Here is a 26,886-nt window from a genome sequence, read left to right as displayed (position 1 = left end):
ATAGCAGGGTTTATTGCCATCGCAAGATAGCAATGTGCAGGAGCTGTGATGTTTTTTTGTGCAGTGGAAGCTTTTAGCAGAGACTCGGCTCACCCCAAACTGAAACATCGCCAGGCAGTCATCTAGCAACAACTGCAGACACACATTCCCCAGTCCAGTGCAATTGCGGCACATTTTCCCCACGCAATACCCGAGTGCTCTCGCTCATGTCGTGGGAGTATCCTGTTATAGCAGCTAAAACGGCAGTAGCTCTGGAGGCTGTCGCGTCAAAGTGGGCTGCTGCTCTGCGCAGCTCCAACCTGAAGACACAAGAGAGGGCAGTCCAGCAGGCCTGAGAGGCGGCGACGAGGCAAGGCCTCGAAGTCTCTCCCCTCTTGGGAGACCTGAGCCCGGGTCGTTAAATTTTGCCGGATTTTCTATGAAATTGTTTCCATCCATCCATGAACGAAACAATTTGTTCCTTCACTGTTCAACTAAATTGTGAAAACTCTCGTTTCTGTAACAATAGCCTAGAAGTAGAGAATCTGCCTTGCATGCGGGAAGTATACCGGGTTCAAATCCTGGTGCCGCCAGAAACCCACCGGTTTTTCTAATGGGTAGAGCTGTCCCTTGGCTTGGTGCTCGGCTACTTGTGGGGGTTTATCCTGAAAGGCGGTCTAGTAGAGATTATGTGCGTGGTCTCTGGGCATCTCTTGTCCAACAGTCAATGGTTTGTTGGAGAGCATCTGCCGTGGCTGTGGGAAGCAGACCATAGCTTCCACCAGGTACCTACTGTTAAAGTAGGTACAGGTGCTCTTACGGCCAGGTGCTCGGCCATTATCGGACCTCAACGCTTGTAACGGGGTGTTTTGTCCCCAAACTGAGGGCGGCCCCGCCTAGTAAGTGCATTGGGACGCCACGTCGGAAATGGCAGCTACGACTAACAAACTGTACGTGAAGAAACAGCATACGAGTCTGAAGTAGTCTAGTGGCATGAGCAGTTGTTGAAGCTGGCAGCTTTGCTAAATATAATGGCAACTGTGAGAAAAGCTCCCTACGACAATTCCAATGTCACATCAATGCCATTGCCTAAAAAATGGGCAGGTGCAGACGAAGCAGCACCAGAATGTCACGACAGCTCAAGTGATGGTAGTGTGAATGTGCCTGTTTTTTGATGGTGATGAAGCAACATTTACTGGGCCCGAAATAAATTGGTGGTGCACGCAGGCACCAGACGGGGTGGTTCCCTAGTTACGGGACCCATATGTTCCCAGCAGCTCCTGGCCCCTGTCCGTCAGTGCGAGCTGAATCGGTGGGGTGGGGCTGGATAACAAGGTCTCCCATGGCTTTTTTTTGAGAAAGCCACTCTAGAGCAGCTAATGCATTACGATTGCCCCTGCTCCGAGGAGAAATCTGAACAAAGGTGTTGGGTGAGTGACAGAACGAGTACTGGATGACCTCGTTTTCAAGCTTGTCGAGCACGAACTTTGCACGGTTAGTTTGCAGTCAATGCCGTACGCAAAGACCTGCAAAAAACATTCCGGGGTTTATTTCGCCCATTCTTTGTGCCTACTCGTACAGCTTCCCAGCAGCGCACTCTGTACTGACAAGCAAGAAAAAAGCGTTCTACCCCATTTGTTTCACTGCCCGGTTCTGTCCTCAATGTATGCAACCTTAAAGGAATACTAAAGTGAAAACTGATTTCTTCTGCATCGGTAAATAACCGTCCTACAACACCAAAAACACCACTCTTACAACGATAAGCGTTCTACCCCATTTGTTTCACTGCCCGGTTCTGTCCTCAATGTATGCAACCTTAAAGGAATACTAAAGTGAAAACTGATTTCTTCTGCATCGGTAAATAACCATCCTACAACACCAAAAACACCACTCTTACAACGATAAGACGTTTGGTAAGCCAGAAAAAGCGCAAGAATGAAATACGGGTGGCAACGCCTACTTGAGTTCCCGCACCTGGGCGCTGCGACGTCTTGGATTTTGATGCCGTATTCTAGGGCCTACTAATTATATGTAGCAGTACAGATTGACTACATTGTGTTCTAAAGGAACCAAATATTAAACATGGCAAGTTTTGGGAACCTTTATTCAGCGAACGTGGCCCAAATGCGAAAACATACATTGGAATTCCTGACGTCACGCTGACGTACCTGCGCTGGGGTTTCGGCGCGAAATTCAAATACTGATACTTGGGCCTCTCATCTTGGACTTGGATTTTCTCATCTAATAATCAAACTATTTTTTTTAAATGACTGCCTGCATGGTTCTCAAACAATGCTTCATTAGTCTAAACTGATTTATTGTTTCGCTTTAGTGTCCCTTTAAGCTTGTACTCTCCCAAGACTCCTACAGCCCAGCTTGACTAAGTGCCATCACTGCTCGCACTTACTAGGATACGTTAGGAATGACTAGGAATTACTCGTTAAAGGGAAACAATTGAAAACCCCTATCCCAATCATGAAAAAAGTTCCACGGGTTATGCAGTCTTTTTCAGGCAGGGAGAAAGACGCACTGCTTCTTCCAGTGTAGAGTGCATGTGGCCCCGGACATCTAAGACCTGTTATTGCTCAGTTTTGTGTGGCCAGGAGCCACTTGTCCCCTAAAAAGGTTGCAAAGTGCTAGCAACCCCGCACCTATTTATTAGGCTAGAGTACCGTTTGTTATCGGAATTAACCAGACTAATCGCTTTAACTAAGAACAGCCATGCACCACCGTCCACCGAATCTAGAAAGAGCTTAACAAAACCTTAACAAAATGCAAACAAAATTACAGCGAAGTCCCGAGAAAACTGGACACCCTGAATTCCCCCTTTACGACCCTTATATATATTCTCTGTGCTACCAAGCTAGCATCAAGACCACATTCTGAAATAAAATTACAGCAATGCGCATGTTAACTAACAACGGTGTTAGCTGAGGCTGCTTCTTGGTACATGCACCACAGGGAATGGAACACGCAGCAACACCATCATGAAAATGTTTATTACATCTTTTCACGAGGTTCTTGGTTACACAAAAATGTGAGCATGAACATTACTTTTCTCGGCAGGTGACAGTGAACACCACAATGATCTCCTATAAACAAACTTACATTGATGAATTACATCTGCAACAAGTATCCCCAACACATACACTGATGCAAGTAAGAAACAAAGCAAAGGCACTTTATTAAAACCCTCAATTGTGCAGCTTCCCAAAATCATTTACAAGCACACGTGCATTAAGGTTGTGCTGACGAGAGAAGTTTAGCAGAGGGATTCTTGCATCAGGAGCCCATGGAGTCACAACATAAACGTCACTGGCATTTTCCGAGGAGTGTTGAGTGCTAGGGACATTGCTTCCTTTGCTGTCTAATTTTCTTGCTGCTGATATGGACTGCTGATTGCCTCTGAGTAAAGTGAAAGTGCTTTTCAAAGGTAGATGCTTCTTGGTTGTGTGAGCAAGAGCCTGAGCATTGTTCATTAGGCCCCCACCACAGGTATCGCACACAGCATACGTACAATGCTTCACAACCAGGTGATTGAAGAAACTCGTTCTTGACTGAAACTTCAAGCAACACTTGCGACATTTGTGGATACTGTCTGTCTGCTGCAAACCAGATGTAAGAGTAGTCATGTTGACCTGGCTTGCAGATTGAGAAGACTTGTGAGGAACACCAGAAGCTGGCACAGAATATCGGTGAGGGGCCAGAGTCAAGATATTGGAGATTGCTCTAGCAATTACGGCAGCGTTTGTATTAAGCCTCGGAGCACCTGCGTGGAAATTGACCTTGTGAATGTGTAGCAGATGCTCTGATGAAGCCAGAAAATTACACTGGCTGCACAAATACTGCTTTTTCTTCAGTGACCATGGAGTGAGGCGAGGGACGCCCTTTTGAGGACGCACCAGAGATATGCACAATCTCTGTTCGCAATCCTCTTCCTTTGGTTTCCCTGTTCCCTCCACGCTTTTGATGGTTGGGCTGTGCAAGTCTTTCCTTTTAGGAACAACCAATTTGGCTGCCTTTCCAGGGTGCGCAATCTTGGAGTGCTCACGAATGCACATGGAGTTTGGTCCCCTATAACTACACAAACCGCAAGCAAACAAACGTGAATTGCTCTTTGGCACAGAATGTATGTCACTGCAGGAAGGATTCTTGGTACTGCTGGAGACGGGACTATGCTGCTCCTTAGAATGCCACGCAATGACATCGGTGCTGTAGGAGCTGAACTGGCAGCTAGCGCATGTCTTGCGCTGGCTCATGTGGACCATCAAGTGAATAGCACATTCATTTTTTATTGAAGATTCAAACGAGCATCCCTTCCATGGACACTGTTGCGAAGATGATTTTCCCAAAAGCTCTTGCACTTTTTTTGTTGCCATATCAATTAAACAGTCTACCTTTGTCTCCTTACTCTCAAATCTTACTTCTTTCGTTGAGTATTGTCCCACTACACTGTGTGCCCTGCGCTGGTGCTGTTCGACTTCTTCTTGGCAAACGAAACACTCGTCACATATAGCACAGTGGTACGGGTAGTACTTCAGATGTGTATAGAGGTGAAGTCTTAGTTCCTCGGCACTTTGGAATCGCTCTGGACAGTGGACACACTGATACGGTTTCTCAACTACGATACAGCGAGCTTCTTGTTGAGTGACGAAGTGTGTCACCCAGGACTCAAAATCTTCATTTTCGCTAGTAGTAAACACTGGGCACTTTTCAGGATGGCTGGATGAAAAGTGCTCTTTCAAGCGGGTTCTGTTAGAGGTGGAATAACTGCAGGAATCGCACTGGATAGGCATGTATTGAAACTCGCAATACATGTGCTCCTGAAGGTCATCCTTGTTCAGGAATGTTGCATTACAGAATGGGCAGGAGAGGCAGCTTTCTTTGGCAATAGACGCACAGTGCTTCTTCAACATGAGCTCCAAGGTCTCTGAAATTTTAAGGTTAATCTGGTGGGCTGCAACACAATGGTTTGCAAGATCAGCCAAGGTCACAACATGGTCTGGGCAGAAAGGGCAGGTTTTCTTGGCTGGGGCTAGTGGCAATGAACGGCATGCCACGGTCATGTCCAGACGAGCAGCAGATGAACTGATGCCCAGCTCGGCAAGTTCCGGTGCTGAGCTGGCCCCACTTGCACGCTGTTCTGCAAATCCTTGAAATGTCTGCACACACATTTCAAACTCTTCAACTTGCTGGCTAGTGCGGCAGATAAGTCTTAGGGGACTATCAGGGTGGTGTTCACAAAGGTGCTTCAGCATTCGCTTGCACGTGGGCTCAGAATGGTGGCAGATGCCACACTGCACTACATCCATGTCATGAGTGACGCAGTGCTGCACTAGTGCTCGTGGGCTACTAGCAGACGAATCACAAATAGAACAGGTGTACTCTCCTACTTTCGGATGGGACTCCCTAAGGTGCCATTCAAACACTTCAGGGTTAAAACTTTTGAAGTCGCAATTTGGAGCACTACACCAGTAATGTGTCAGGCTGACGCGCTGCGTAGGGACATCGGCAAGTGCAGCATGCCACACAGGGTTCGTACACGTAAACAGCAGCAGCGGCTCCTGGCCTGCATGTGCCCACTGGTGGTGCAGCTGAACGTGAATGGGTAGCACTGACCTATAAAGACAGTGCCCACACTGGAAAACCATATGCCGGTGACTGCCTTCCATGTGTTGCACAAGCACTGATATAGCATCAAATATTTTGCCACAGTAGATGCAAACAAGGTCTCCCATTTCTTTCAGGCTGTGTGACGCAAGATGGTTGGAGAAATCGCTTGGTTGATTGGCTGTGTACCTGCACTGTCCGACTGTGCATTTAAAAAAAGAAAGCAAGCAATCTGAACCCACTAGGTCCGGCCTTAGCAGCCAGTGCGACTCCTTTCCGGCTGCAACTTCGTTGGAAGGTGGTGTATTTTGACGTGCTCTGGCATCGTCATCGGCAGCAACACAGCTCGCTGGCAAATCGCAAGCTTTTTCTCCACTTAATGAATCACCTTCCTGGATGAAGTTGGAGCTTTTACTACACTGCTGTACACCACGCGGCTCCTCTAGTCCTGCAGCTGTATGTGTGCGTATGTGGCAACCAATATGATCCCTAAGTTCTTTTCGTGTGGGAAATTTTCTATCACAAAGTTCACAACTATGACTAAATGGCTTGACATGAGCGATCATGATGTGCCTTTCCAAGGTCTTTTGGTCAACTGGTCCATAGTCACACTCGCACTTCACAAGCACATTATCACTGCTAACAGTGGGATCAGGATTTGACGCAGCTGGCATGCATGACTCTTGTTTTTCTGAAAATAAATGCGTGGGCAATCTCTCTGTTGAAGAGGGCACTAAAAAAGACTTGAGAACACTGTCTTTGAGGCTTGAATGCAGTAACGCCATCTGTCTGTCTCTGCGTGCAGTCTCAGACTCACTAGGCACTGCTGAGGTCCTGCTTGGTGAAGCACTGGCACTGTTCAGTACATATGGCATCATGGCTTTTTCTTTAATCACAACAGTGTTGCTGTTTGACACATTTCTTGAAGCAATGCGGTTGCTGTTGTATGCAAAGGAGGGAGGCTTGTGAACATGAAGCTCGCTCCATGTTCTTAATGATGCAGGAAGGTGCGAGCCAAAATTTGATTCATGCTTCTGGCCTGAAGCAATCGTTTGAGCCACAGGTGAAGCAGGTTTGCTTGGAATATCTAAGGCAGTCCGAGACGAAGCTGAATTCATGCTGGGAGCATGTGTATTGCCTGTGACCAACACTGTTCCAGCGCCCCCAGGCACGAGCACCAACTTTGTTTTTGGCGTGTCTGCTTCTGCTTTGGAACCTCCCTCAGCTTCATCAGTGGTAGCAGGTGACAAACCACCAGAACTTTGCAAAGCAGGCATCAGCAAGGATGTGCATTTAGCTGCAATGTAATTACCTTTTGTACCTTCTGAAATGGAATCCAGACTTTGAGTGCGTGTGGCTGACATAGCACCTGGCTGAACGTGTGGGAATATTGATGCAGGTGCTTCCTTGCAGCTTGCCCCCCTTTCTTTCTCCAGTTAGAAGGAGCACTTTTTACCACCGTTTGCTTGCATAAACCTGTGTTGAGCACAACACACACTAACAGCAACTCCACCTAAACTGAATACGTGGTCCGCCTGAGTTCACCAACTTGTTATACTGCTGACAAAGCCTTCTGTGATGTAAACAAATGGAATGCAGTGGTTCCAAGGTCACTCATCCTGTTTATGATCTGGCACAACCTGCTTCACATCTTCACCAACCAGTCTTGCTGCACAGCGATCTTCAAAACTGCCTTTTTTTTTTTCAAGAAGCGCGTCTTTGACTGCGTTGGCACACGCAATCGTTGAAACAGTTCAGTTTGAAGATTGCCTGCACAGAGGCTTCTTCCGACAGTTTCAAGTGGCAGCAGTCAACACTTCGTCCGCGCGAAGATTCCTTGCGCGCAACCGCAGCACTGTGAAAGTACGATCACGTCGCCAAGTGGTCATAACCGTACTGGAACTTCAACTGTTGTCTTAGTAGTCATCCGGCCCACGGTCTCTGAAAAACAAGACGGATGGCTTCAATGAACTGCCACTTCTGGCTAGCCCACGCACATACTAGAGCACAATGCACTTGAAATATGCAGGTATTCACCTATTGATACACCACTTCACACGGCGTTTCAAGAGATCCTGGCTAAATAAATTTACTGCCAAAAACACGACCACAGAGAAGGGAGCAAAAGACAGGTCGAGCGCTTGTCCTGTCTTTTGACTTTCCCTCATTGGGATAGTGTTTTTGACGATAAATTCATCGTTATTTGACATATACCAACTGGCCCAACAGCAAGTACTGCTAGATCCTGACTATACTAAGAATTTGCTTAGGTGGTTTCTGGTGCTGGCAAATCGGCACCGTTTTCTTACTATGTTCAATATGTTCAAAAAGCATTTCAGGGCCCCTTTAAGCGCGTAGGTATACGAAATATAGGCATCAATATCTCGACAGTGCGTGACCAACCACCGAATTTACTTACGCAGAGAAGGTTCTTGCTGTACTACAGAATCTGTAGCGCTTTGGCGTGCGTAATGAGATCACAGCTATGCCAATCATACTGACGATTAAGCTCAGCCACAGAACACTCTGATGCGCAGAATAAAGATCAAGGACAAGCACCTATGCATAGAATAAAGAACCAACACATACGCATAGACATATGGCCCCACGGTAACAACACAACTCCACTGCGGTTGCCGCCGACTGCTACATCTTTACCCTCAGTGAACACGGAACCAGATTACTAGTGCCGTTGCTAAATTACAGAATAACCTAGTCCCGACTACCACAGAGCTACATAGCAAACACTTACTGCTTCAACCTGGAGAAAAATATATAATTAAGGAAATGGTTAAGAACAAGCCGCAATAGGTGTTCTAAATATGGCGGCCGTGACGTGTTCTGGCCTTTTTCTTCTTTTTCTCCTGTCTACACGAAAGCACGGCTTTCGAGATTTGTCTCTGCGTAGCTGGCCCCGAAGGAGTGCAATTTGGAATATCCAAAACACGATGGTCACCACCGGTCGCGACATGTTTTCTGATTAATTAATTTGAACCCCACCAGGTAGTCCAATTTAATCCGGAGTCTCCCATTACGCCGTGATTCATAATCAGATGGTGGTCTTGGCGCGTAAACCCCATAATTTAATTTTCTTTAAATTTGCTTTCAGCGCCTACAGTCTGGGTGGCTACCTGTATTAAAATAAAATCACGGCCTTCAAGATTAGCTTTTGTTAGTCCGAGCCGTCATAACCTCCGATAGCCTCCGAGCATGGAAAACAAAAACAAAACAAAAACATGGTTAAAATCGCTCCGATAAGCCGCCGCTGCCGTGGCAGCTGTACCATGGCTAGTACCGCCTCTGGAGATGCGGTAATTTGTGTTTCTGGTGCCTGCAATCGCTTTTCGGGCCTACAGCCTGCTGTGCTTCCGGAACAGAAAAGCACGGCGTTCGAGATTCGCTTCCGTTACTTCGAAGATATTGCGCCAGCAAAGCTGATTCGAAGAATAACGGAAGTGGAGAAATTTACATGAACAGAGAATTTCACTTTCAACTGCGAATGAGCCAGGAAGAGGGCAGCTCTACAGGCAAATTGGCGCTCTATACTCTACTCCTTTGCGTACGCTGATGGCTGATTCAAGAACGTACGCAACGTGCCTAGGGCAACGTTGGGTGGACAGTTTCGCTTCGCCCTTCGAGTGCGAGATGTCAGCCTCATGACGTCACTAAGGCATTGCATGACGCATTTTTATTCGCACCGCGAACACGAGGAGTTAAAATGGGAAATAGGTGAGGGCAGTAGGCGACTGTTGCAAGTGTGTTTGGGCCGTCCTAGCACAACTGGGTCGATGTTTCAGTAGTTTCAATGTGTGTTTACTGTATGCTCTCCGAAGCTCGGTCTTCATCGTTTGTGACAGTCGATTTTGCCGTTGGTGTTGTGCGTGCGTTTCGATCAGCCAACTTTATTTCAAGTGCAAACGCTGGTTTTAGCGTAGAATGTCGGAAGCGCTAACGAATCATCCGTTGAGGCCCGTGAATCGCAATCTGTAGGTGAGTTTTTTGTAATTTTACGGCTACGTCGTTTATGCCTTAAACTCATGTTTTGGCTGTTTGTCACCGCTCAGTATGTCGAAACGTGAAATGTTCCGTTCGCTTTTTGTCACCGGATAGCTGTTCGGATGCGCTTACCGCGCAGGTGCTGCGCATATTTTTTAGTGCAGGGAGCGTTTTCGTTGCTGTCATGCCATGAGGCGGTGACAAAAATACGTGTCTCCTGCTCGCACCGCACTTTGAAAAGGCGTCTGTGTCATGTTGGTCAGCCAGCGGTCAAGCGCTTCCGTCGCTGGAACCGTCGCGGTCACTCGTGCGTCACACATAACTTCACAGCCGTGGCACGTTCGCCGCATAGTCGTGCTGCCTTTCTCAGCTTACTCTGACAAAGCAACCCGCACTGTCAATTTGTATGTGTGACTCTTTCTCGCGTTAAAAAAGAATAGGCGCTGTATCTGATTCTGCAGATGCATTTATTTAGCAGGCTGCGGTGCAGTGCACTAGAACGTGCCTAGCGTCGCCTCGGGAAGCGGATCACACTATCAGTGACACCAGCGTGAACGCACTACCATGCTCTGCGTGTAGTGGCATACTCTTCGTCCTGCAATCATCTGTCCTTGAAAATGATTATTCGAAAAGTTGCAATATTAAATTGTGTCGCGGAAGTTATGCCGGAGTAAACTGTTGCAAGAATGAAGCGCAAGCCATAATCACAGCAGCATACAATTTAGCACAAACAATGCATTGGCACAGAGGAGGAACTAGCGCTAATTTCTAGTTGCACTAAATTGAACGGTTTTGTTCAACAAGCCAAAATTACAACCTTGATTGACGTGACATCAGCACTAATTCAAAAAGAATAATGTTAATCAGCTGTTCATAAATGGCAGTGTTCACCTCGTGTAACAGCATACAGACACATGGTCCTGGTTCAGTGCTGCTGCTGTTGAACCTATTGAACTTGCCACTACGTATTTGTGTTGACAAGTTTAAAATACGGCTTTTATTGGCATTGCAGCAGCACCAACACAGTAGGGATAATGTTAATCAGCTGTTCATAAACACCAGTGTTTATCTCCTGCAGCATACAAATACTTTACCTTGGTAGGCATTCAATGATGCTGCCATCGGACCGATTGAACTTGTCACTGCTTACCTGTGTCAATAAGTTTAAATTACTACCTTTATTTGTATCACAGCAGTGTCAGCATAAGAAAATAATAATGTTAATCAGCTATTCACAAATATCAGTGTTTATCTTAGGTAACAGCGTACAAGCACTTTATCTTTGTTGCCATTCATTGCTGCTGCCATTGAAACCATTAAATTTGCCATTGCACACTTGTGTTGAAAAAATTGCTTATGTTTCTGTGCATTGTGGCAACATCTAGGGAGTATAGAGCGTACACTACGCATTCCGATGTGCCAGGTCTCAGAGCATGCAATTCAGATGCATATGCACACAGTCTAGTCTAAACTAGAACAAAAGTATGCTCTGGCAGCATTTAAGGGGAAAGCCTTACCAGCAGTGGGGTGTCCTTTCCAGTTTAGAAAACCCTCACAGAGTTGCATAGACTCCTAAGATTGTTTGTTTTTCTTGTGCTTGTCTTAGTCGTGCACCCATAAGCATTTTTCCATGCTGAGCAAATCCCTTCCTATATCAGGATGTTGCTTAAATTGACCGCAGTATTAGGTAGAGTAGGGTGGACACTAAAGCACTGTGGGCAAGGTAGCTTTGTACAGTATTGGTCGAGTGCACTCTGACATCAGTGATATGTGCACTAAGGAAAGAAAAAAGCAAGAAAAGGCAGAGTGGTTAACCAGACACTTCTAGTTTGCTTCCTTTCATGGTAAAAGAGGAGCAAGCAGAAAGTAGCAAAAGAGCAGATAGCTCGCATGCATACTGGAAGACACTGCATGCCTGTAAGCGATCCATCAGGTCTTTTAATTTTTTAAATGTCATTAGGGCATGCATAGATTTCTGGCTGACGACATGTGAGGCCCTGCACCCAGAACCTTTGCCTGCATGTGAGATTGGGCACCTTGTTGTTTATGTGCCTGTAGTAGGCTGACATTTAAACCTCTAGCAAGGGCAGTGGCAGAGGATGCCTGATGGTTTAGCCGCATCTGCAGCGGTCACAAACAGAGCAGCTATCCGTTCCAGCGAATAAAGAATATCCTGATGAGGAAGAAATATGAACTTGTCAAGGCTACAGTCATTGTTAAGCGACACGCAATTCAGTGTCACACTGGAAGAGGCATGCCGATTATTGTAGCTGCATGCATGTCACATACATCTAGAGACTCATATTATTATGAGTCTCTAGATGTTATGAGTCTCTAGATGTTATGAGTCTCTAGATGTTAGAGTCTCTAGTTATTCATATTCGATTAAATAATTAAATATTCAAAATTGCCAAATATCCGAACCTTTTCGAATACTATAAAAGATAACCAGAGTTGTTTTATCTATAGGAAGAAAGTATGATGCAAGCAGAGATGGATTGTCTCGATTTAGGAAACATAATTTATGTTTTTGGCTAATTTCACCATGTTTGCGCCCTTTAAAACAATGTTTGCTGCCATGGTATTACACTAAACTCTTATTCAAATGCAACTCTTCTAGGCTGTTTCTTTGTTCTGTTGCTGTAATTGTCACTGGTGCAACTTTCAGGTGTTCTTCATTTAAAAGCTTCTCGACTGACCTGAGATCAAGTTGTTAATGGTATTACACGTATAAGTTAATGTAAGAAGCGCTCTTATTGTTATTTCTATTTCCCCAATTGACTCCATGAACCTTTTTTATTTCGCACTCTTTAGAAATTGGAAATATTGTGTATTCGATATAAATGTCATTGTCGCATTGTCGATATAATATTTGAAGGTCATCTATCTGGAATATTTCTGTTTGATTTAATTAAATAATTTTGCTGTTCGAGCACACCATTAAGGAGAACCAAAGAAGAAACTACCGAGCTATACCTGTAGCACCTGTGAAGTAGGACGTGCAGGAGAGAGAGTGTGTTTGTGTGCGTATGTGTGTTTGGGGGAAAAATAGGTGGGTGGTGATTTGAGATTAAAAATTATGGGGTTTTACATGCCAAAACCACTTTCTGACTATGAGGCATGCCGTAGTGGAGGACTCCGGAAATTTCGACCACCTGGGGTTCTTTAACGTGCACCTAAATCTAAGCACATGGGTGTTTTCGAATTTTGCATTTCGTGATTTGAGATGAGACACACAAGCTTTTCTGGGTGTCTGTCTTGTCCCTTGTCACCATTCCCTAGTTTGTGCACAAAAGCCTGTCGTCTTGTGTAAACACTTCACATGTGAAAGAAAAAAAATCTAATTTAGGATCATATTGGTTGTAGGTTTGATCTCATGAATGAAAATGATGTTCTTCAGCTGTGAAGACTAAATGCTACCTGTAGTATTAACATTCATGATAGTTTTCATATGCCTGCCTTGTACATAAGCATTCCCTGTATTTTGAGTCAACCTGGATGTAAGTTCCCAATTTGGAAGCCTATCTTTGCAGAGGTGGCTTTTCCCCAAGCATGACTTGCAGCGCATACGTAGACAAGGGGACAGAAAGAACAAAGAAGGCAGTGCTTGTTTTCGTCGTTTTTTCTGTCCCCTTGTATACGTATGCGTTATAAGTCACGTTTGCTATGGAATACCAACTAGCCAGTATTCAAACCCTTCTCCCCAAGGCGCTGTTTGTCTCATACGTACCAAGTTAGCTGTGCTCACATAGAAGTTTATTGTCCTTCTTTAAATTGCCATAATCCTTTCCACCTTAATTATTTGACTGAAACTTGTGCGAACACTCAAATCCAAACTGTTGTACCTTCTTGGGACACATGATCTTTTTCGTGTGAAGTTTCTCGCGGACCCCTTTCCTGTTCCAACGTTACAGCACACATTCCTGCCAATGTTGATAATTTTATTGTAAAATGCCCGATTTTTAGAGCCTGTTTACGATTGTACTAGAGACACCAATGATTTCATGATTGTTCACTTGCGTCCCGGGCAGAATTTATTTTAAAATATACCGCAGTTGCTTACTGGTTTTTAAGGCTGGATTTCTCGAATTTTCTTTATTGTAACTGTAGCACCACCAATCCAGTCTATTGCACCAGTGTATAAGAGCAACCAAATTTTTGGCTGCTATTAGGTTAAGATTTCATGGATATTTGCATTTGTGATGCAGATCATTTTATCTAAGAGTGCCTGTTCACAGTGTCTACAGAACAATTTGCAAATTACTGTAATAAACAATCAATATCTTTTGTACTAAAGCAATTTTTAGTATTTCAAACATCTTTAAGTCATGCAACTTGCTTCTCTGACCACAGTTTGTCATCAGCATTCCCATATATTCCTGCTACAGGCTTGTGCGTACACTTTTGTCTCTTGTAGGCTGTAAATGTGGACCAAAGGTGATGCTGCAAGGTCAGCTGTCTGACGCAGTGTCATCTGTGTGCGCAAGTCACCATGGTCTCTCCCATGACACCAGTGTTCACAGGTACCAGTTTTGCATTGCATTGTTGAATAAGAGCTCAGTACGAAGTGGGAAAGCTATCAGCAACTCCAGATTGCTGTATGCGTGTGAATAGCTTTGACTACATAGTCTTTTTGCCAGCACTGTTGTTTACTACAGTCACTGCCCAATGGCACTCAGTTCATCCTTTTATTTAACTTGGTTGTGTGCAGAAGTTCCAGGGGGTGCACAACATAATTGGAGCATAGCAAGATTGAGCGTAGTGTAATTATAATGGAAATGGATTACCTGGTTATAAACGCTGCTAGAGAGGCCAAAGATTTAGTCATGAACATGCTCATACAGATGTGGAAACGTTGGTCAATGTGCAGCAGTCACAAGCAGGAGCCAGCTGCATGGTGGGATGACGAAACAGTCCTGTGATCAAATAAGAGACTTCACAGAGGACTTATATTAGACTTGCGGTAGCATGCAAAACCTTTTGCTCGACTAGCATCGCCAGTTATTTCTCTCACTAGCACTGCTAGTTCAGTTCTTATAAAACCCTCATATGCAACATGCAGTTGTGAACAAGGTGATAGGGCCTTGTTTTCTGGAAAAAATTTGTCACCTACATTTTTAAGCTATCAACTGTTATTCTTTCGATAGTGTCAGAAAGTATGTGCACTGCTGCTGCCAGGGGGACAGAAAGGGAAAAAAGTTTTTTGAATGCCAGTGCCTATAGCTGGACATCTCATTTCTTCATTTCATGGTGCTCACAGTTGTTTACATAAGGGTTGTTTTTTTTTTCTTCCTCTCTTTCATCCCTTATTGCATATTAGACCTGCAGTAGCATGCGTAACCTTTCACTTGGCTAGCATCACCAGTTACTTAACTTTCTCTCACCACAGCGTGCATACATTTGGACATACTGGTTGATGTATACAGTTTTATTATGATACCTTCTTGGGATGCACAAGTCATGTACATGATGGGTAGGCTTTGCGGTGCCAATAACACGGCAGCAAAAGTTCAAGAGGCTAGCACTCTGACATAAAGGCTCAAAGTTCAAAGTAACATGTCCTTTTTGTCCACTACTGTATGTGGTCCACTCGCCCAAGGTGCAGCCTTTTCCTAGAGCACCCAGCTGTGACAGTGAAGAGCCTCGCTCACACACTTTTGTTTTTTTTGCTTCATCCCGTCAACATGTTGGCGCTGACTTCTGTCAGAGAAGCAGCAGCTGCCAAAGTTGTTTCTATATTGAAAACGGAATATTGGCAATGAACATTGGCGTTTTGCACTTGTTTTTCTGGTACAGTGATCATGACAAAGATCCTGATCACTAGCGAACATCCACAACTGCTCTTGAATGCTGCCCCTATTTGCTTTTGAGCCTCTGGATGCGGCAGTTGCTAATGCCATATGAGAGGAAAAAAAAGCATGTCAAAATAATTTCATTTTTATTTGAGCAATGAAAACATATTGTTGCGTCGAAGTACGAAAAAGAGATGCAGAGATCTAAAAAGGAAAGAAGGACAACTGGGGGCGCAGTGGCCATTTTTGCTGTTTGTAGCCGACTTCAAGACCTAAATAAATCTTTTCCTTGTGCTCGTAACAGTTTGGTGGACATGCAGAATATGCTTCGTAACGACTGAGCTTGTGCTCCTACAACTTCACCGAAGCATTTGACTTGCCACCGGGCTTCCACCACCCTCATTTGACATACCTGAAGAGGCTGGCCAGATTCTTGAAGGCTCTGACGCCACTGCGAGGCCTGCACTGGCTGTTTTGTGGCATTACTACTGGGTGCCACTCGCTTTCGAAGGAAAAGCTGGAGAATATGTTGACGAGTGGCTCACGAAGTACTGAAGGCTGAGCCTGTCCAACTGTTGGGATTCCACCACACAGCTGTCCAATGTTGTGTTTTCGTTTACCGACACAGCACTTGTCCGGTACTAGAACCATGAAGACATGGTCACCTCATAGGAGCTTTTTGTCCAGGAGCTCAAAGCATGTTTTGGAGACCAGTGCAAAAAAATAAAATACACCGTACAGACACTTTCGCAAGGGGCCAAGGTTCCCGGCGAGACCTGTACTATGTATGTTGTAGAAGTGCTTAAATTGTGTGATATAGTCAACCCTCAAATGTCCAATGAGTATAAAGTTAACCGTTTGTTCAAAGAAATAGCTGAATACATTTACTATTTTTTGATTGGCAGAGAAAGCTAGAACTCCATGTCTGATGTCATTCATCACTGCAGAAGCTATAAGATGCTGAAGATGAGTTGGATAACTGAAGTTTGGCCACATGGCTAGCATCGCAACAGTGGCGAGTGTGGATGTGAGCTCGTGCATTGACCTTCTATCAACTGTACGGCAGATTGTTCGCGAGGAGCTGCTTTGCTAAGAAGAGATGTCATGTCGCATGCCCGGCGTTGCTGATGCATACACGGCACATGAGATGACAAACACGGCTGAACAATAGACAGACATAAATTTGGAGCCACTCTCTACTACCGTCAGTTGTACTACAAAAAGCAGCTACTGTGTACATGACAGGCTTCTGTACAAAAGGAACTACTCGAGCACGGGTGTACGTTTCCTTTTAAGGGTGCCAAGGACTGCCAATAGTGTGCAAGAAAGTGTCACCCATTCTGCTCGTATTTCTGTAAGACGGGATCGATTCACTAACGGTGACATATTGGGCATGGAAAGAGATGCTCAGACAGAGCAATTAGTGACCAAGTGTGCCACGGTAACCCATTCTGTAGCAGCAGCATCACCATCACTACCACAATTATTCATATAGAAGTACAGTAGACTTCTGTTAAGATGAATACAGATAGGCTATTTTTGGATTGGAGGAGCAGTGTGTGAACCTTTGGTTGGTTGCCTATAGACTCAATGCAAAAAATGCCTTTGGTCTAGCTTAACTTACGCAGCCGCTACTGGCACCTGTTGTTCGGCCCAGCGAAAGGCCCAGGTCAGCAGATTTGGAGGAGGCAATGTTCTGGCTGCACGAGGAGCAAATCGTGTTTCTGCAAACATGAATAGAGCTTTGCCAGTGTCACTGATAGTATGGAATCTTGCAAGGGTTATATCATAGAAACAATAATTGAGGAAAACCTTGGTGCACTCCTGCATGCTGGTGGTTGGGTGAGGCCAGTTAATTTGTGAAGGATGCACTTCACACTCGAAGAAGATGAAAATGCTCCGAGTACCTTCGTGCAAGTTTTCAATAACTTGAAGGCGTCAAATTTTTTAGCTACCTAGGTAAAGTGTCAGTGTTCGTGACAGCACACAAATTTTCATAGCATCACCAACCAACAATCTTCTGTAGAAGAGTGCATAAAGCAAAACTTTGTCTCCTTTTTGGTTTTAATGCTGTCATTCATTATTTTGCATTGTGCATATTTGAGTGCACCAGAAATGACTGAATTAACAGAACATGTCATTTTGGCATTCTGGTTCTTTTGGCATGCAGCTTTTGATGGTAAGGAACAAAATCAGAAACCATGTGCATAGTAGGAGAATGGTGTAGGTTCTGTGCAGGATGTACAGGTCTTGTTGGATTGTCTTTTTGTCCAGTGTGTCCATCTGAGTGAGCTGAATTTCTGCTTGGCAGTGTATTGCACTGTTGTCTGAGCATAGTGCGGAGTTTGCAAAGTCTACCAATTTTATAGAAATTCTTCATGCTGCAATTTCATGGAGGTGTAATGGCACGAGGGTTCTAAGCTGGGCTATTTATAAGGGTTGCCAACATAACAGATGCGTTATCAATAGACTTTCATTCGGAGTCATATAGTATGTAAGGCAGACAACACAAAAGCACACTGTTGCCTATAAGATGCTTGGTCAGTCGTCAAGAAAACCTCCCTTTCTTTTTCTTTCTTTATTTTATGGTAGCATTGTTGCTTTGTGTCATCTGCCTTAACCCTTTCAGGCACTTTGTGCAAAGTTGTGCACACCAAGATAGTGCATCAACAGCAAAACATTAATGAAAGCAACTGTAACTAAAATGTGTTGCACACATTTTGAAAGTTCTTCTAACTGGAATAGTGCTGCAAGTTTAGTAAAATGGGCAAAATGTTTCGGTAAGACTAGTGGGAAAGTAGTTGGGTGTCAATATGTCATTGTATGTAGGCGGGTTCATTTCTTTCATTTTTTTTTTCACAATGTCTTGCACTAGGCATTGTCAAGTGGCTGTATAGGTGTTTTTCAAGCCTGCTGTACATGAATTAGTTGATGTTATAATATTTGGTGTTTCTGTAGTGAGTTTTCACATGGAGTCCACATTGTGTAGACTTGACAAAACTCACTGAAGAACTGAAAATTCTTAATCTATTCTGCAAGGATTAAACACTGCACAACTCCATATAAAGATCAGTTGATAGTGCATCTGTCCTGCTCATACCACTTGTCCTGATGTCCGCACTGTTCACCACGTTGGGTACAATGACTCTACTGCCATAGGCAGTGACCATCTTCCAAGCAGACCACAGACCTTTTCGAGAGGAGAGGAATAACATCATAGCACTTGGCGTAGTGCAGCATATTGTTGCAGTACTCTTGCCAAAAAAAAAGGGGGGGGGGGGGCATTTGTGCAATCACAGCCAAGTGATGCGCAGAGCTGCAAGTTCAGCCAAGTACATTGTTTGCCCCTCACCCATTGTGTGTAGAGTCTCCGGAGGCTGTGGTCCCCCTGTACGAAGAGCCGCCCGGGAGCCCACAGGAACGGAGGGTAGGGAGACGCCTCCGCCGCCTATCCCACCGCGTGCCCCCGTGGTGCGGACTGGCAGCACGTATGCCTCTCACTGTGCTGCTCCTCTCTCCTCCTTCTCCAAGCCTCCTCCTCTCCCTCAGGTATTGGGCTCACTCCTTCTTCCCCACACGCGCTCTCCCTTGCCTCAGCAAAGCATGACAGCATGTCACTTGGGAATCATCTCACCTTGAATGCCCCACAGGTCTGGCTGGTCTTGTGACAAGGCACCCTCCTACTAATATTTCGTATGACTGGTCTGCATGTTGTGCTTTTGCGGATTCACGTCAGCTGAGAACTGAAATGGCAAAGCAGAACCTTGTTATAACGGAAGTCACATCTGATGTGAAAATACCTTCGTTATACCCGATGCTCACTATAAGCACATATTCATTGCATCCTAATACTGGCGAGATACATTTTAGATTTAGGTACTTCATTGTATCTGATTATTCATCATATTTGTGTTGATTATATTGAGATTCACCTGTGGAACCAAACAGCATGCTGGTCACTGGCACCAAGAAAGACCTCTTGGTGTCTAAAACGCAAAGTGGCAACATTAAGCAAGTGTCACGGCTTCAGTATTCTTGACTTTTGCACACGTTCAGCTTGAAACTGGGCACTAATAGCAAAGTTTGGCATTCTACTGACAGCACAGGCTCAAAGAAGGTTATAAGCTAGTCAGCTCTCTTGCTTAACAACACCCAATGTGTGTGCTTGGCAAATGTCTGCAAGCTTGTTAATATTTATTTATCTTTATTTGATTTATTAAGGAATATCCCTAAAGGCCGATTGTTGCATAATTTCATGAATATTTTGTTTCCCAATTTGCTGTTCTGTCATATCTCAGTTGCCAATGGTATATGAACTTGCTTTGGTGAAAACAAACAAACAAACTAAAAACAAATGTTGCTGTAAGAAACACAGTAGATTGCAACTGACAGAGCTGTTTAATGTGTATGCGAGGACTGTCGTGATTCTGACTGCTCTCCAGGTGAGCTTCAGCAAATGGAGCAATGCCAGATAACAACCATAATAATGCAACATTTGCCAAGAAACTGACCTCTGATTGTTGCATATCCCAGCTAACCTATATGGCAGATGTGGTGCAAAGTAGTAGGGTCATCAGTGTTACTGTTCGCATAAAATTGTTGTACTTATCACCCTGAAAAAAAAAGAAAGAAAAAAGGCCAGCAGATTTTGTGTCTACTTGTAAGTCTCGCATTCAAGTTTCAAGGAATAAATTTTGAATGTTTTATTTAGCACCATTTGCACATTCTAGAAAACTGTGCAACAACAATAAACAGACGCTACAGTCACGTAGAAATTAGGTTCTGCCACCATGTTTTCGTAGCGTTAGACAGAAGGCAGAGAACAATAATCATGCCTTGCGAGATGTAATTGTGAAAATTCTGTGAGAGTGGGCTTGCTGCAACTGTCATCTGTAGATTAATTGCACAATTCTCGCGCCCAACGTTGCCAGGCATAGGCATTTGCGAAGCAGTGGAATAACGCTTTGCATCACTTTTATCTGGCTAATCCACACTAATCCACACTTTTCTTTCTGCCATGACCCTGGCAGCAAAATCCAATGCCTTTGCAAGTTTCCCATGCTACACAACATATGCTGAAATTTTGGAAACTCTGCTGGGGCGTTTTGTAGTGCATCCACCATGTAATATTCATTGCACGAAAGTCGTGAATAGCCAAGCACGCATAGTGACTGCACGTCTGCCATTGTTCATCATGTTAGCTCGCATTTCCACACTTCATAATAAAAAAATTAGAGCTTGTAGAGAAGCATTTCTGACCTGTGCATTCGTAAAAGTGCGGTGAATCACATGTAGCAGCACACTTTTTCAAAGGGCAAGTTTTGTAGTTTGGGGAAAAGTGTTTCGTTCTAGTTTTGTATCACACGGAAGAATTGGCCGCAGGCTGTCCTACAAAAGTCATTGTAAATGTTCAAACCCAAATGGCGTCGTAAAAATCACGTGAAGCGTGATCATTAAATGCGATTCTATGCTTGCCAGTGGTTGAAATATCTCAGCCTAAAGAAACCTGCAGGACTAACGGATTGAACCACGCTACAATGCATCAGTCGGCACACTTCTGCACAGCTAGGCCATTGAGTGGTTTAGCTCGCTGTACGTTAAGCTGTTAAAGAACGGGGAAAATATTTTGTTGCCTTAGTTCAGAATATAACACAGGGCTTTCTCCAACTAATAAATAAAAATGATGTGGATTCTATATAACGATGCTTAACACATTTTTAACTGATTCAATTCACTTCGTAAGCAAATGGCTAGCAGTTTAGCGAGCGATTCCGGCAAGGAAATTCTCCTGACAGATTTTCAGCCATCTGTTGATCTGAGTAGCATTTGTGCCAGTGCTATGACCTATGCCTAAAGAAATCTGGAAAAAAAAAAAATTCTTCAGGGTTCTTCAGCCAGCAGTGCGGATGACCCGCACTGTTCCATGACCCTCCTGGAGCGTCTCATTCGCACCAGCAGTATCTGGTTTCTGCCAGATGTGGGGCGTACCGGTGCTGTGCACTACTTGCAAGGCAAGGAAGTCGGGGTAAGTGGCCAGCGTGGTGCTGTCAGTATCGTACCAGATCTCCAAACGTTTGCTTAATGTTTACAAATTTGGGCTCGTTCTACAACTTTAGGAAGGTTGCACCAAACCTTACGAAAAATTCTGCTCGTGAAAAAGTTTCCGGCGATGACCATACCCTTGAAGTTGTCTTATAATGGTTAAAGGCCGCCAGAGGGGTACCTGCTTCGAGCCAGTAATTAAGAGTTCCTAAAACAGGCAAAATCAGCAACAGAAATATCACTGAATAAGTTACTGTGTTTAAAAAGAATTAGTTTCTTGTCAGTTTCTGCTGACCCAAGTTAGCTGTTGCTTGTGTGCTGCATCTAAAGGTAAATCATCATTAATAAAGTGTGTATGTATCCCTCGAAGGTTCTGTGCTCAAGGCAAATTTATAAAGGAAATGTGTGCTAGCCCTCCCCCCCTTACGCATGCACTTTACCGGCGTCGTTTTGTGGGACGTTTACGAATTTCAATATTCGCAAGCTGGTAGTTATGCATTATGCGCGGGGCAATACCATCTGATGCACAGCGTACCACATGCCCTATTTTAAAGCTAACGGAATTTTTTAACATCTCATATATAGCGCATATCCATTCATTGAACTGGACTATGTGAAGTGGTTGCACCAGAAATAAAAACGCATAATTGGCAAATTAACACTCAAAAAGGTGAGCATAACTTGTACAAGAAATAAAAATGCGTAATTTACAAATTAACAGTCTTATTATTCAACTTTTCAACTAAGTATTCAAGCTATTAAACTGGGAAGGAATAGGAGTAAGGATCAACGGCGAATATCTCGGCAACCTTCGATTTGCAGGTGACATTGTCCTGTTCAGCAACAGTGGAGACGAGTTACAATAAATGATTGAGGACCTTAACGGAGAGAATGTAAAAGTGGGGTTGATGATTAATATGCAGACAACAAAGATAACGATGAATAGCTGGGCAAGGGAACAAGAGTTCAGGATCGCCAGTCAGCCTGTAGAGTCTATGAAGGAGTACGTTTACCTAGGTCAATTAATCGCAGGGAACCCTGATCACGAGAAGGAAATTCATAGAAGAATAAAAATGGGTTGGATCGCATACGGCAGACATTGTCAGCTCCTGACTGGAAGCTTACCATTATCATTGAAAAGGAAGGTGTACAATCAGTGCATTTTACTGGTGCTGACATATAGAGCAGAAACTTGGAGGCTGACAAAGAAACTTGAGAACTTAAGGACCGTGCAAAGAGCGATGGAACGAAGAATGCTAGGCATAACGTTAAGAGACAGAAAGAGAGTGGTTTGGATCAGAAAGCAAATGGGTATAGCCAATACCCTAATGGACATTAAGAGAAAAAAATGGAGCTGGGCAGGTCATGTAATGCGTAGGTTATATAACCATTGGACCGTTAGGGTTAGCGAATGGGTGCCAAGAGAAGAGAAGCGCAGTCGAGGATGGCTGAAGACTGGGTGGAGCGACGAAACTAGGAAATTAGCTGGTGCTAGTTGGAATCGGTTGGTGCAGGACAGGGGTAATTGAAGATCGCAGAAGGAGGCCTTTGTCCTGCAGTGGACTTAAAATAGGCTGCTGCTGCTGCGGATGATGATGACGACGACGACGACGACTACTTTAAAGCACACATTGCAGTTTACAAAATGAAGGCATCCATATGGAAAAAGAATTTTTCATCTAGCACCAGTTTTGAGATAAGCACCGTCGAACTTGCAGTAAAAATGCAGGCTGGTTTCTCTTACCTTTTTAACAAAATGCCTGCTTTATTTGCGTTGAAGCACAAATATAACTGCAATGCAATCTGAAATCTTGCAAATGAATTTCATCACACGCAGATATCTTGAAACTAGTGTCATTCTCAAAATTTGTATTGGATTTGCCTTGCGGAGTCATTGGCTACAATTTGAGAATTGCAACATGTGCTGTGAATCAATTGGTTGTAAACCTCATTTGTGAAATTTTGGTAATTAGTCAATTATGCATTTTAATTTTTTGTGCAAATAATGCCCTCCTTTTAGACTAATCTAGCTCAGGGAGCGTAATTGTGCCACATGCGACAGGCATTTTTTAAAAATTCTTGTTACCTCTAAAAGAAAACATCCTGTATTTTTCATCATATAACAAGCAATCAAAATAGACTGAGAACTTGCCAAAGGCTGCTGATGTGTAAGTAGTGGATAAAAGCGACAACTACTGTGTGATCTGGGCGTGCATCCATTTTGAAGCCAAATTTAGTGAATTTTTTAGGCCTAAGGTGGTTTACTGGGGGGTGGACTGCAGAAATGATAGTGTACCATACTTTTGGTGCGCATTAAAGAACTCTCGGGTGGTCACAATTGATCCAAAGCATTGCGCAACAGGGTTCCACATAACCGCTCTGTGCAGTTTTGATACTCTGAACCTCGGAATAAAACCTTTTTTAAGGTAGTTTACTAAAAATTGTTCAGAAACTGCAATGAAAGAAACAGCGTACGTAATATATTCTGAGCAAATATATGTAATTTTGTTTGAAATATCGTTACTTTGTTGTATTATTATTTTTAACTATTTTGTACCGTGCGGTAAATGGCCGTTTTTTTCTAGGTCAGACTTAATTTTCATCTGAGAAAACTATTGTACTCAAAATTTTACGCAATACATAAAAGCAAAGCAGAATGTATCCGCTTTTCAGGCATACAGTCTTTACCAACAAGATTTATGTCACACACACAAAAAAATATATATATAAATTGCCTAACTCAAGATTGTGCTATAAAATTGAACAAAACTTGTAAAATATGCTTGTACATTAAAAAAAATCGAAGAAAATTTTTAAATATACGAAATGTTTCACTATTTATTCGCCACTATCTGTGAATAAACCAAGATTTTTTTCTTAAAAACTACTTGCCCTTCAAAAACTCGCAGTTTTGCCCGAAAGGCGAAGCATCGAGTGCAATAGCAAATTAGTGGACAGCTATACGAAGTAAGAATAGTAGTTTTATCTGCCGTATAAACTTGTAAACATAGTCATACTAACTAAATTAATAAGCATGGTGCCACACACGCACAAGCCAGCATGAACACATCCCACTCGATGACCGCAGAAATTTCTGTCAAAATGCCGCAGTGAGGAAACGCGGCAGCAGAAGCAGTAGGTGAATTGACGTTCGTGTTGCCGCTTGCCTCAACGCGAACTACGCCGCAAATACACAGCACAGAGCAGAGTCCATACTTGTCGCAGATGGCTTTCAAGCTACAGTGGGAGTATAACGCATCCCCCCTCTGTGCCCCCCTCCCCCTTCCCATAGGCAGTGCACTTTGTCCCCGCCATCGTCCGTTGCATGCGCAAGATTTAGCCACGATTGCCGTCTCACCCTCGCACGCTTTCACGCGCACATACAGCATATGGCTTGCAGCGACGATTTCTTTGCCCTTAACCTTCATATGGAAGTGTCCATATAATTGCTATCGCAATAAAATTTAACTGAAGACTTTCAGTTGGCTGTGCCATGCAGCAAAGCAGTCCCTCGATGTGAAACATAGGGAAATGTTGCAAGTCTTGCAGTAAACGTTTGTTTGCTGCTGCATTTTACTGCAGTAACATTTTCTGTAGTTGTCAACAGATAACCAGGTGTCAGTATGTCAGCTTGTTAGCTGGCTAGCGATGAATGGCATCAGTTGGTGGAGAAGCTTGAATTAGCGGTGCATCCTCAAGCTACAGGCTGATGTTCATCGTTGTTGCTCTCAGAATCAGATGAAAAGGCAGCGTGCTCTAACTCACTGTTGCTTGGGCCCTTGATAAAATCGACGACAGACGCAGCAGAATTGCAAGAACTGCAATGTTTCGGAGCACACATGCCATTTCCAGAGGCGATCGTTCTCACTTTTTACTCTGACAAGCATGCGTGTGACTTCGTAACCCGTTTAAAAATCACTTCCAAGCGGAGATATACCGTAATAAACTTTATAAAAAACAAACGTTTACTTCTGCAAGTATACGTCTGCTGGCGCAGTGTGTCCATGAGCGGCGCGGAAGGTCTCGAAAACAGTGCTTGAAATTTAAAGCTGAGAGTTGGGCTAGTTGGTTCTGCATTAAATGCAAAGCGTTGTTTGTATATTGGTACTGCATTATGTGCCTGTGTTTTTTCACTGGAAATACTTGCAATGTGCTTAGCATTTGAAACCGTCGTTAGCAGGCCAACTATGCCCATGGGGCCCGGTAGGGCAGAAGATAAGTCCTTAAGTTCTCAGATAAACCTTGTCCACATAATACATGTAGATTCCCTTTTATGTTGTAGTGCCCGCACGTTATGGTATTGGCACTGCTGTCTCGTATGCAAAGTGTGTGCTGCTTGTGAGGCCTGTAGCCAATAAACATTGATTTCTTACCAGAACTTCATAGTGCGCCAGTCCAGCAAGAAAGGCACTCTGGCTCTGTCCGTACGACTTCCTGTTGATGCGGGGCCATACATCGAGCACTACCTCATTGAAGCCACGGCCGAGGCCAAGCACTGCCTCGAAGGGTCCGAGAACCATTTTGCCTCAATACCTGTGCTCGTCTGCCACTACTGCCAATGCTGGTAGGTGTTTGTATTGTGTATAACCTCCCAGCAATTTAAACAAGTTCTTGCACCATAAATTGAGTCTCGGTGTACTAAAAAGCTTGTTGATACCACATTTACAGGATGCTAATTTGCCTTTGGCTTTAACACATGCCCAATTTTCATGATGAGAAAGGGGAAAAGCGCAACTTTCTTGATTTCAGCATGCAGCTTGGCATAAACTCCCGCTTCCACAGCAAGCATTACTGTGAGCCACCAACAAATTAACAGTTCATTACATTATAAAACTAGAATGTTCATCGCACGTTCACATCATGACACAAAAAGGGGCCTTGCTTTTTATGTGATTTCAATGTCCACAGTCTTATTGCTCTAAAAAAAAAGTCAACAAAATGTCATTTTTCTTTTTCTTTCTGCAGTGATGAATTACCTGTACAACTATGCCTCCCAGTGGTTTTGCTCGAGGCAACTACACGGCAGGAGCTGTCTGCCTTGTCACTCCTGGGCCAAGGTACCTGTGCGCAGTCACACATTTCAGCAGACTTGGTTTTGTCGATGCATACTTCACTGTCGCCAACCATTTTCAGTTCTATTGGGTAAATTGGTTGCTCACACCACCTGATTTATCATTTCCTTGCTGTTTGTGCAATTAATGTCAGAAATCAGCTTTTGGTTTCAAGTGAAATTGCAAGTTGCAAGTGAAAGAGTTTCAGTGTGGGAGCGAGGCTGTGAACTTTTTTTGTGTTCAATCGTTGACTTATTTAAATAAATGTGGTTGCTTGCTGCTCCAATTGATAAATATCCGAGGACAACTAAAGACTTTTTACGAGTTGTGGATGTGGAAGCATTAAGGTCCTATTGAACGTCGCTGAGTGGCCCTTCAAGTTTTGAACTTCTTGCGGGCAGGCGAGTGCGTTCAGA

The 26,886-nt window shown here is 43.9% G+C and overlaps 2 protein-coding genes across 8 annotated transcripts in view; one reads left to right on the top strand and one right to left on the bottom strand.

Moving 5' to 3' along the window:
- Positions 1-2,960: 2,960 nt before the first annotated feature.
- Positions 2,961-8,437, bottom strand: LOC142588187 (uncharacterized). Of its 3 annotated transcripts, none has more exons than XM_075699705.1 (2): positions 8,342-8,437; positions 2,961-7,530 (listed from the first exon to the last, which is right to left on the bottom strand). In XM_075699705.1, exon 2 carries the CDS (start codon positions 6,951-6,953, stop codon positions 3,174-3,176), a length of 3,780 nt encoding a protein of 1,259 aa, XP_075555820.1. In that variant the 5' UTR covers positions 6,954-7,530; positions 8,342-8,437; the 3' UTR covers positions 2,961-3,173. The 3 variants fall into 3 exon arrangements, with proteins under 3 accessions (XP_075555820.1, XP_075555818.1, XP_075555817.1); XM_075699703.1 differs by lacking the exon at positions 8,342-8,437 and adding an exon at positions 8,179-8,330; XM_075699702.1 differs by lacking the exon at positions 8,342-8,437 and adding an exon at positions 8,009-8,137.
- Positions 8,438-9,230: 793 nt separating this feature from the next.
- spri (Src homology 2 domain-containing protein sprint) overlaps positions 9,231-26,886 on the top strand; it is a 55,296-nt gene continuing 37,640 nt past the window's right edge. For 2 of the 5 annotated variants that reach the window (XM_075699706.1, XM_075699710.1), the window contains exons 1-6: positions 9,231-9,318; positions 14,003-14,108; positions 18,743-18,926; positions 21,262-21,402; positions 25,796-25,983; positions 26,385-26,476. In XM_075699706.1, coding sequence (XP_075555821.1) covers positions 9,246-9,318; positions 14,003-14,108; positions 18,743-18,926; positions 21,262-21,402; positions 25,796-25,983; positions 26,385-26,476 — 784 coding nt within the window. In that variant the 5' untranslated portion in view covers positions 9,231-9,245. Of the gene's footprint in view, positions 9,580-14,002; positions 14,109-18,742; positions 18,927-21,261; positions 21,403-25,795; positions 25,984-26,384; positions 26,477-26,886 lie in introns of all 5 variants that reach the window. The other 3 variants (XM_075699708.1, XM_075699707.1, XM_075699709.1) reach the window with 3 other exon arrangements.

The sequence above is a fragment of the Dermacentor variabilis genome, chromosome 7, assembly GCF_050947875.1.
Source record: "Dermacentor variabilis isolate Ectoservices chromosome 7, ASM5094787v1, whole genome shotgun sequence".
In the NCBI taxonomy this organism is placed as follows: Eukaryota; Metazoa; Arthropoda; class Arachnida; order Ixodida; family Ixodidae; genus Dermacentor; species Dermacentor variabilis.
The sequence above is the reverse complement of the archived record's forward strand: the minus strand, read 5'-3'. Positions and strand labels throughout refer to the sequence as shown.